This window comes from Aegilops tauschii, chromosome 7 (assembly GCF_002575655.3).
Source record: "Aegilops tauschii subsp. strangulata cultivar AL8/78 chromosome 7, Aet v6.0, whole genome shotgun sequence".
Classification (NCBI taxonomy): Eukaryota; Viridiplantae; Streptophyta; class Magnoliopsida; order Poales; family Poaceae; genus Aegilops; species Aegilops tauschii.
In genome coordinates, this window is record NC_053041.3 from 278,083,271 (window position 1) to 278,093,517 (window position 10,247).

At 44.8% G+C, this 10,247-nt stretch overlaps 2 protein-coding genes across 2 annotated transcripts; both read left to right on the forward strand.

The window, feature by feature from the left end:
• Positions 1–1,535: 1,535 nt before the first annotated feature.
• Positions 1,536–6,824, forward strand: LOC109753915 (dihydroxy-acid dehydratase, chloroplastic). The gene is made up of 14 exons (XM_020312835.4): positions 1,536–2,158; positions 2,718–2,789; positions 3,072–3,119; positions 3,229–3,383; positions 3,518–3,712; positions 3,783–3,894; positions 4,370–4,439; positions 4,526–4,584; positions 4,663–4,786; positions 4,868–4,938; positions 5,212–5,313; positions 5,866–5,946; positions 6,211–6,369; positions 6,451–6,824. The coding sequence occupies exons 1-14, from the start codon at positions 1,673–1,675 to the stop codon at positions 6,499–6,501; spliced, it is 1,785 nt and encodes a 594-aa protein (XP_020168424.1). The 5' UTR covers positions 1,536–1,672; the 3' UTR covers positions 6,502–6,824.
• Positions 6,825–7,590: 766 nt separating this feature from the next.
• LOC109753911 (uncharacterized) lies at positions 7,591–9,783 on the forward strand. Its single transcript, XM_040395873.3, has 5 exons — positions 7,591–7,732; positions 7,810–8,145; positions 8,657–9,456; positions 9,532–9,672; positions 9,747–9,783. Exons 1-3 carry the CDS (start codon positions 7,624–7,626, stop codon positions 8,767–8,769), a joined length of 558 nt encoding a protein of 185 aa, XP_040251807.2. The 5' UTR covers positions 7,591–7,623; the 3' UTR covers positions 8,770–9,456; positions 9,532–9,672; positions 9,747–9,783.
• Positions 9,784–10,247: the final 464 nt, after the last annotated feature.

The window sequence follows — 10,247 nt, forward strand, 5'->3', positions numbered from 1 at the left end:
GTTCTCCCTCAATTTCTCCTCTCCCCTTGCTGGATCAAGAAGGAGGCGCCGTCCCCGGGCTGTATGTGTGTTGAACGCGGAGGCGCCGTCCATTCGGCGCTTGGATCAGATCTTCCGCGATTTGAATCGCCGCGAGTACGACTCCATCAACCGCGTTCTTGTAACGCTTCCGCTTAGTGATCTTCAAGGGTATGAATATGCACTCCCTGTCTCTCGTTGCTAGCATCTCCTAGATTGATCTTGGTGACACGTAGGAATTTTTTTGAATTATTACTACGTTCCCCAACAGAGACAACGACGGTGGTTTGGCAGGCGGGTGAGATCCTGAGGTGGGAGGAGGCTGGCGGCGGCGCCGGACAGGGGGAGGAATTTTAGGGATTAGGTCTGGTTGTCCAAATTAGGTCCAGGGGACTATATATAGGGAAAGGAAGAGGTTTGGCGCTCTCCGATTTAGATCGGTTGGCTCCGTCTGGTCTAAAGAAAGAACCAAAGATGTTTGAGGATGTTTGGGATTGACCCGAACCCACCGGTGATGACCGGGCGGTTTGGGTTCGGGAAAGTTTCCGAACGTGCGCGAGGAGGTATGTGGGTTATGCCGAGAGACAAGACATTTGCGTGCAAGTGTGTGGTTGGTCTTGGAACGGTCAACGAAAAGAAGCGACGACTACTAAAGGATGCAAGTTTTGAAAAAAGATGACAACGGAGCGCCGATGCAATGCGGATGATGCGATGATGAATGCAACAAACAAATAATTAATGCGGCGATAACCAAATATATGGAATGCATCTGGGGCGTCGGTCTCGAGCTGTTACAGGTGGCCTTGGCGGCCTTACTTCGCTGGAAGCATAGTTTTGGAGAGGGTCTTTGGTGGGCGCACCTGGTTGGCAGTGGTCTGGATGGTCAGGGTCGCGTCCGTGGTTGGCCGTGGCACGACGGTGGTGGGCAACAGAAGCACAATGGACATGCAGGGAGCGTCCTCCTCCCGGGATCGGAGCGACATGTGTGCTTTCTTCGGACATGTCTTCTCTCTCCAATGTCAATGAGGTTGAAAGAACACGACTGTGACGGACATGCCGGATGCGGGTGCTCATGTGTTCTTACAGCGAAGTCAAAGTTGTCGGGTCACGAGCGCGATGGAGGATGTACGATGATACTGCAATGGCCTATGATGTGCTTTGCTCTATCATATTTTGTTTTTCTGGCATTTTTATATGTCCTGTGATGCTAGTGACCTAGCTCAGCTTGGTGTAGTTGCCTATTATTTAGGTTTTCGCCTGGTTTTTTTTTAATAAACCGAGCAATTCTCAGCGTGGGCATATTTCTTCCGAATGGAATCTTAGCAGCTATCCTGCTAACTTAAAAAAACAACAACAACAAGAAACCTAACCAGAGCTCCGCGCAGTTCGCGGCATCCCAAAAGCTAACTTTGTCGTGACAACATTTTGAACTGCCTAAACTTATTCAATTCTCAAAATAAAGTGCGCCAGAAGGCTTTTCCATATAAAAATAAATCCGACCTGGCACGCGCTGGCGCTGCTGGCGTCGTCTTCCTCCTCTTCCAGCAGACGCTGCCGTCCCCTTGTCCACATCCATCTCCTTCCTTACTCGCCACCCCCACCCCATTCCAAAACCCTAAACCCCATCCCAAACCTCACCGCCCCCGCCGACGCCATGCAGTCCCTGGCGCTCACATCCCCCTCTCTCCCCGCCGCCGCCCCCACCCCCGCCTCCGGCCGCCGCCTCGCCACGCGCGTCCGCGCCGCCGCCGTCTCCGACGAGCCCAAGCTCAACAAGTACAGCGCGCGCATCACGGAGCCCAAGTCGCAGGGGGCGTCGCAGGCCGTGCTCTACGGCGTTGGCCTCACCGATGCCGACCTCCGCAAGCCGCAGGTCGGGGTCTCCTCCGTCTGGTACGAGGGGAACACCTGCAACATGCACCTGCTCCAGCTCGCCGAGGCCGTGCGCGACGGAATCCGCGACGCCGGCATGGTCGCCTTCCGCTTCAACACCGTCGGGGTCAGCGACGCCATCTCCATGGGTACCAGGGGCATGTGCTACAGCCTCCAGTCGCGCGACCTCATCGCCGACAGCATAGAGACCGTCATGGGGGCGCAGCACTACGACGCCAATATCTCAATCCCTGGGTGCGATAAGAACGTCAGTGAGCTCCCTATACTGCCTACTGTTGTTATCCTTCCTACCTAACTCAACAGCGATTAGGTCTTCTGAAAATCTGCAATCTGTTCTTCACTGCTCTGTTATAGTAGAGACGAAACTGCAGCTCTCTCCACGGTGGTATTACAAATCTCATGTATTTTAGCTCAGCGCTGGAAAACGAAACAATATTAACCGGGTCTGTCTTCACTTGTAAACCACGGTTCCTAGTTTTGGTAACATCACAATCCTTTCTGCTGTCAGGATTTTTCTCTGAAATGGGTGTACTGCCCCACCTCGTTTGAGAATGAAGTTGGGAGTTTTATCTCGGTTTCGTGTATGTTTTCCATCTCATCACGAACAAAAGCAGTGGAACAAGTTTCTAGTTTCATATGCGTCTGCTTTACTGTAATGTTTAAGAATGAGAAAACACTCATGTTTTGTACCTTTCCAGTACTTCAATTTATCTCATGTCTTACCTTGTACACAAGTCGGGCTTATAAAATAACTGTGACGTCTGGATGTTTGTTGGGTCTGAATTTAGCGGCACTTCACATTGCAGATGCCAGGTACAATAATGGCAATGGGACGGCTAAATCGACCAAGTATCATGGTTTATGGTGGAACTATTAAGGTAATCTTACCCCTATTTTCTTGTTATAAATCTACTGACTACACATGCGGGAATGCTCTTTGTTTCGTGTTTTACTAGTCTGTAGATGTGACTCAGAGTTATGATGAAACCGAACTGTTTCTGGGACACATAAATGGTTCCGTTTATAAATAACAATTGGATGGAGATTCATGCTGGAAACACAGTTTGGTGTAACTATGTGCGCTGTTAAATGTGTGTCGGTTCAGTATTGCTTTTACATGTTTCTGATAATTTTCTGACTTTGAGATTTTATTTGTGCAGCCTGGACACTTTCAGGGCAATTCATATGACATAGTATCTGCATTCCAGGTAAGTGTATCACCTTTTTACGTTCGTCAACTCGGTTTCTTTTTTACACGCAGCTGCTTATGCAGCATTGTACAACTTATGCTTACTTATTTTGATGTGCTATATGCAGAGCTATGGAGAATTTGTTAGTGGATCAATCAGTGACGAGGAAAGAAAGAATGTGCTCCGCAACTCATGCCCAGGAGCAGGTGCTTGTGGCGGTATGTACACAGCAAACACAATGGCATCTGCTATTGAGACAATGGGCATGAGCCTTCCATACAGGTGCAAATAACATCTGGAAACTTCTTATTAATTCTAGGCAAAACATTGTGTTTCCTCTTAACCATTTCACTTTGATTTGACTTCATGGATTGACTAAAATTATTATCATTTCGTCTGTGTTTTATTTATCAAAGCTCTTCAACCCCTGCTGAAGACCCATTAAAATTAGACGAATGCCGTCTTGCTGGGAAGTATCTCCTAGAATTGTTAAAGATGGATTTGAAGCCTAGAGACATTATAACTGAGAAGTCATTGCGGAACGCAATGGTTATTATCATGGCACTTGGTGGCTCTACTAATGCTGTACTGCATTTGATTGCTATTGCCAGGTGGGTTATCATCTTCTTGTCCATTTTTAATTTCTTAATTAGACAAATGCTCATTGCCTTCCCCTTTCAGGTCTGTGGGTTTGCAATTAACTCTTGATGATTTCCAGAAGGTCAGCGACCAAGTTCCTTTTCTTGCAGATCTTAAGCCTAGTGGAAAGTATGTCATGGAGGATCTGCATAAGGTAAATACTCGCTAAACTTGATTTCACTTCGTTCTGGTTTGACCACACATAATGAAGTTGAAAATTTAAGGACTTAAGCCAATCGAGGAAACCTAACACTCTTGTTAATCACTAAGTTTCTAGAATATAAGTTGTACTCCCTCCGGTCTTTTTTAGTTTGCATATAAGATTTGTCTAAAGTCAAGCCTCGTAAAGTTTGACCAACTTTATAGAAAAAAATACCAACATTCACAATATGAATCAATATCAGTAGATGTGTCATGACTTAAATTTTCATATTGTATAACTTTAGCATGGTAGATGTTGATATTTTTTCATATAAATAAGGTCAAACTTTATGAAGTTTGACTTCAGACAATTCTTATATGCAGAGTAAAAAGGACTGGAGGGAGTATTAACACTTTTACTGTACACTTGTTGCTATCATGTTCATAGAAAACCATGCAAATAATTTATGCTTGTAATGACATTGTAGATTGGTGGAACACCTGCAGTAATTCATTATCTCTTGGAACAAGGTCTTCTTGATGGGGATTGTATGACTGGTGCGTACAGTCAATGATCGTCCATCATGTCATGTAGGAACTCCTTTTTATAGACTAATGACATGTTTTTTCTTCTTGCCCTTCAGTCACTGGAAAAACTCTAGCGGAAAATGCTAAAATATTCCCACCTTTATCGGAAGGACAGGTAAAGCTCAATCCTGAGTTCTTCAGCCCACTCCATCTCCTTGAGTACTAACGTTTGTACACATGTTATTTGACTCAGCAAATAATACGACGGCTCGACAATCCTATCAAATCGACTGGGCATATACAGATACTTTATGGCAATCTTGCACCAGAAGGTTCAGTAGCAAAAATAACTGGCAAGGAGGGACTGTTTTTCTCAGGTGTTTTTTCGCTCCTTCCATTTTTCAATCGTTGGAGCCTTTATAATGTGCAGATTTTAACTTTTATTTATCAAATGACAGGTCCTGCACTAGTTTTTGACGGTGAAGAATCAATGATTACAGCTATATCAGAAAACCCAGCAAATTTCAAGGTAATGTGTGTTAACTTTGTAAGGCCATGATTCAGAAGAGGTGATTTTGGACATGCAATTGCTCTCTCTCTCTCTCTCTCTCTCTCTCTCTCTCTCTCATATCGGAATTTCCTCAAGTCAATTATCTGCAGTTGGTTCAACGTATAACTTCATTTTTCATCCGTTTCAATGTAATAGCTGTTTTGATTCATTCAGTTATGCTGGTAGTTTACCAGGGCAAGTCTCATACATTCTCTCATGAAGTATTTCATTGCCACGACGGTTATAAAACAGGGAAAGGTTGTAGTGATCCGAGGAGAAGGACCAAAAGGAGGTCCCGGGATGCCTGAAATGTTGACTCCAACAAGTGCAATAATGGGGGCTGGTCTTGGGAAGGTAATGCTACCTCATGCATGCCATTGTTTGTATTTCTGGTTTTTATGTGCCCTTAATAATTGCAATAACATAAGAGCACTGCTATTTTATATCTCACCTAGTTAGTGACATCTGAAGAACCCAGTCGAAACTCTGATTCATGTTTGTGGATTTTAATAGCTCTCCTATCTACCCGGAAATGATCATACTTCACTCATTCTTGGAAGTAGAGCTGCTAATGCAAATTGTACATCTGGACAGCTCCATATGTTCGTTCTGCTATGCTTCATAGCTCCTGAAAATTTCGAGATTTCAAGGCAAACAATCTTGGGCTTTCTTGAACATATTACCACTTACATTGCTCTTCGAAATCTTGAGATTGATTTGTTCTTCACATTTGAATGCTCTAGAGCTTCCTTGCAACCTTCTTTTGTCTCTGTTTTTCTGTCCATGCCGCGCCTATGTGCCGCTCAGCACGCATGCCATGAAGTCATCTTGCTTTCTTCGGATAACCTATTAGTTTTTTTTGCGACAGTTGACGAATATTTAACTATTGTTTAATCTTTACTACAGGAGTGTGCCCTGCTGACAGATGGTAGATTTTCTGGGGGGTCGCATGGATTTGTTGTGGGCCACATATGTCCTGAAGCACAGGTACTGTGTTGTAATACTCCCAATGGTTACAAGATTAATCTATAGTGTGTAATTTTCAATTTTTTCTCTTGTGGCAGTTCAACTTCTTTCAGTAGTATACAAGCTAGGGTCACCGAAAAAATAACCACTGAAAATATCCTATGAAAATTGGTTATTTACGATGTACGATGATCCTTGTTAAGCATCCATGGCTGAGTGGTTAAAGCGCCCAACTCATAATTGGTAAATTTGCGGGTGTGTTATTCACAAAGTAGCTGTTTTCAGGAAGGAGGCCCAATTGGTCTTGTTGAGAATGGCGATACAATCACGATCGACGTCGGGAAGAAAGTAATTGATGTTGATTTGACGGAAGACCAGCTCGAACAAAGGCGAAGGAAATGGAGCCCGCCCCCACACAAGGTTACTAGTGGAGCACTTTGGAAGGTACCCAGCTCAAGTACCGGCATTCCTGATGGTGCAATGTTGACCTTATATAAACATCTCTCATTTCCTTTCTTCTTGCAGTACATAAAGCTCGTGTCTTCAGCCTCAAGCGGGTGCGTCACCGACGAATAGGGTCCATCCTATATTGTGCTAATTCGAGTAAAGTTTGCGTCCCTATAGCGGAAATCGATTCGTTCAAGGGCGTTTATTCTTGCAAGTGTACTTTTTGGTAGTAATGGTAGCTGTGGGACAATAAAGGTGCCCGTTTCCAGTGGCTTGATGAAGGCCAGAGGGAAGTGGTGAAAAAGAATTATGATCTAGTGTTGTTGTGGTGGAGAATTAGACAGCTTCGAGTTTATCCTTGGGACGCCCAAATTCATGTGAAACTTGGAACTGCTTTGTTTGGTCAAATGATGTAACTGAATCATCTGCAGCATCTGGTTGGTGTGCCGAAATTCTGTGGCCACGCCTTCAAGGCAGCTTAACATGTTTTTTTTCTTGAGGATATCAGCTTAACGTCCTGTCTGGTTGGTTGTCATGCAATTGGAATGCAAAAGAGAGAGAGCAGGAAGAAAAGAATGGGGAAAGCTGCCCCAGAAAGGTGCTTAAAGAAGTACTCCGTCCGTTCCTTTATACAAGGTGTATTTGTTTTTCAAACGGGTGCAAGTTGGACCGAGTTTATAAAAAAATATATCAACATTCACAATACAAAATTTATTCTCCCTCCGTTCCTTGATATAGGGTGTATAGTTTTCTAGCACGAATATTAACGCACGGGCTGGGAGAGGAGATTTCGTTGGTTTTGGACGTAAAAGCCCCTGGTGCAAACACGTGAGACTAGAGAGAAAAATAGGAAAATCATGATCCTCTCTATCCCAGGCAGTTTACTTCCTTATTTAGAATAACAAAATCCCACAATATCCTCTCTGACTTTATTCTCCCCTGCTACCTCTCCCTCGTCCCCGCGCATTTTCCCGCGAGCGACATGGCGCGCGCAGCTTCTTTACTCTCTCCCGCGCTGCATAAAGGCAAAAGCCTCGGCCAAATTCAAAGTTTCTGAAGAGTCTGTTCATGGAAAAATTTCAGCACCGGAGGGAATGGCAATGGCGCCACTATGTGAAAATTTTCGTTTTCAAATTGAAGAAGATGGGGCTATAAATCCTCCCCTCCCCACCTCACCATCTCATCATTCTCTCTCCCGATCACCTTCCCTATCCCCCACTCGCCATCTCTCTCTCCTGCTCGTCATCTCCAATGGCTGGTCGCCGCTACGAGTGGATCAACTGGGATGGCCTTGGCAACGAGGCGGAGGAGGATGCGGCCGATTTGAACTACGACTACGAGTGGGTCGTACCCGACCAAGGTATGTCCAGTTTGGTTCATTCATTCTTGCATACGTTCTGTCCATCCCTAGCTGATTGTGTTGTGGTGTCATCATAGATGAAGACGTGGCAGAGAGTTCCCACCGGCGTCGGGGAGGAAGGCTTGGCCTGGCAGGTGGAGTAAGGGGTCGGGACGTGGGACTTGGACGAGGAAATGCTGGTCGATCAGGACTTGGACGAGGAGGCGCTGGCGGATCAGGACTTGGTCAGCATGTACGTTCAGTCGTGAACCAAGCAATGGTGGGGGGAAATGGTGAGGGAGGCGGCAGGGAGGACGACGGGCATGCACGCGGCAGCGGCGACCATGCACGCGGTGGACGCCGGCTTGGACTTGCGGGGTCAAGGCGTGGCCCTAATCCGGTGACAAGGTGGCCTGTTGATCGTCCAACTGTAGGTACGTAATCTGAAATTGGTGTGGCAGTTTTTTTTAATTCATGGTGTAGTAGTTCTGATTAGATGTAGCCCTAGGTGTCGTTCATGTCCATAACTGATTAGATGCAGCAGTTATACTCCTGATGGCTCCTGATTAGATGCAGAGTAGTTATGTTCTGATTAGATGCAGCAGTACGATGGTGTAGATTATGACCATAACTGATTAGATCATGTGTAGTTCGTCATGTGTAGGACTAGGAGAGTAGTAATCTTAGCGTCTACTCATTGGTAGTGGGATGATGTGTAGTTAGTCATGTGTACGACTAGGAGACTAGTAATCTTAGTCCAACTCAAGGTAGTCCATAATCTGAACATTGCATTAGTTAACCATGCTAGTAGGATCAGTACAAGCAGAACATGTGTAGATGCATATCAGTTGTACATGTAGATCATGTGTACATGCAGATCACATATTCATCTTTATATTCTCAGTGTTGCATATGCCAAATTTGTAAGCATAATTCTGATTGCAGAAGCACAAGAGAATGGTGGAGTTGGTGATTCTGAGGAGCATGTAGAACAAGAACAAGAGGCAGATAACAATGTGGAAGGCGATGGGAATGGAGGAGCCTCAGGTAAACTATAACCAAGATTCTTTAACCATGAATTTAATCTGTACATGCATAATCACATTGTTTAATCATCAATTTAATCTGCAGATGCCAACGGTACATTGACTAGGAAAAGAAGGTGGTATCAACTCCGTGAGAAGCATACTGTATATGCTATGGTTCTAGAGAGGACCAAAGCTGGGGTATTGAGTCCAGGAGTGTCCAAAGAAGTGTTTGAACTAACGGGTATACCTCAGCGGACAGTGCAAAACTGGTGGAAGAAATGTAAGGAAGCTGGTGGAATACACGCACTGGAAAACAAACGGGCAAAAAACTGTGGCCGCAAGAGGATAGAATTCGATCCGGAGGCTATCAAACAAGTGGATTTGAGGAAAAGAACAACTCTTAAAGATTTGGCAAATGAGTTGCACATGGCGAAGACGACACTATGGCGTCGTTTGAAGGAGGGCCTGTTGAGGCGTCACACAAATGCCATCAAATCGACATTGACGGATGAAAACAAGGTAGGACGGGTAAGGTTTTGCTTGTCAATGTTTGATGAGCATACTCTTCCTCAGGATCCCAAATTCAAAGAGATGTACAACGTCATTCACATTGACGAGAAATGGTTCTACCGTTCCCGCGGTAGCCAGAATTACTATTTGGCGAACGATGAAGAAGATCCATACCGTAGCACGCAAAGCAAAAATTTCATTGAGAAGGTCAGAAATCTTTTTTTCTTTAGTTTCAATATCTGTATTGTTAAGATTGGCATGATAATACATATTCTTGTGTAGGTGATGTTTTTGGCCGCGGTCGCTCGGCCACGCTTTGATGCGAATGGCACGATGATTTTTGATGGAAAACTTGGGATTTGGCCCTTCACATACCAAGAAGCGGCAAAGAGAAAAAGCAAGAACAGAGATGTTGGAACCATGGTAATGAGTGCTGTATTCGCATGATGACTACTTTGTTTTTTCTAACATGGTGATTAATTGTTTGCATTGCGTAGGTCACCAAAGTACTCCCTGCGGTTACTCAAAATGTAGTCCGGGAGTACATGATTAATTTTCTTATTCCTGCGATAAGGGCGAGATGGCCTGCGGCTGAGCGTGGCATGCCAATATATGTACAACAGGATAATGCAAAGACGCATATCCCTTTAGATGATCCAGAATTTGTCGCTGCGGCTCAAGCTGAAGGATGGGACATCCGTCTCACATGCCAGCCTCCGAACTCCCCTGACCTAAATATTCTGGATTTAGGTTTTTTTGCAGCGCTCCAGGCACTTTTTCAGAAGTTGTCTCCAGGTATTTGTAGCACTTAGAAATTTTGAATGCGGTTAATTTTGAGTTGCACTGAATTTATCAATTTGTGCAGGTTCTATTGAGGACATTGTGTTGAAGGTGCAGCAGGCATTCGAGGAGTATCCAGCTGAGAGAAGCAACAGAATTTTCCTCACTCTTCAAGCCTGCATGATAGAAGTGTTGAAGCAACTTGGAGGAAACCGCTA

Bases quoted from the DNA above. Each gene is read 5' to 3' on its own strand.
- LOC109753915 (XM_020312835.4), top strand. From the start codon at position 1,673: ATGCAGTCCCTGGCGCTCACATCCCCCTCTCTCCCCGCCGCCGCCCCC. The intron at 3,713-3,782 runs GTGGGTTATCAT...TTCCCCTTTCAG, and splicing joins CATTTGATTGCTATTGCCAG to GTCTGTGGGTTTGCAATTAA. The intron at 4,939-5,211 runs GTAATGTGTGTT...GTTATAAAACAG, and splicing joins AAAACCCAGCAAATTTCAAG to GGAAAGGTTGTAGTGATCCG.
- LOC109753911 (XM_040395873.3), top strand. From the start codon at position 7,624: ATGGCTGGTCGCCGCTACGAGTGGATCAACTGGGATGGCCTTGGCAAC. The intron at 7,733-7,809 runs GTATGTCCAGTT...GTGTCATCATAG, and splicing joins GTGGGTCGTACCCGACCAAG to ATGAAGACGTGGCAGAGAGT. The intron at 8,146-8,656 runs GTACGTAATCTG...TTCTGATTGCAG, and splicing joins TGTTGATCGTCCAACTGTAG to AAGCACAAGAGAATGGTGGA.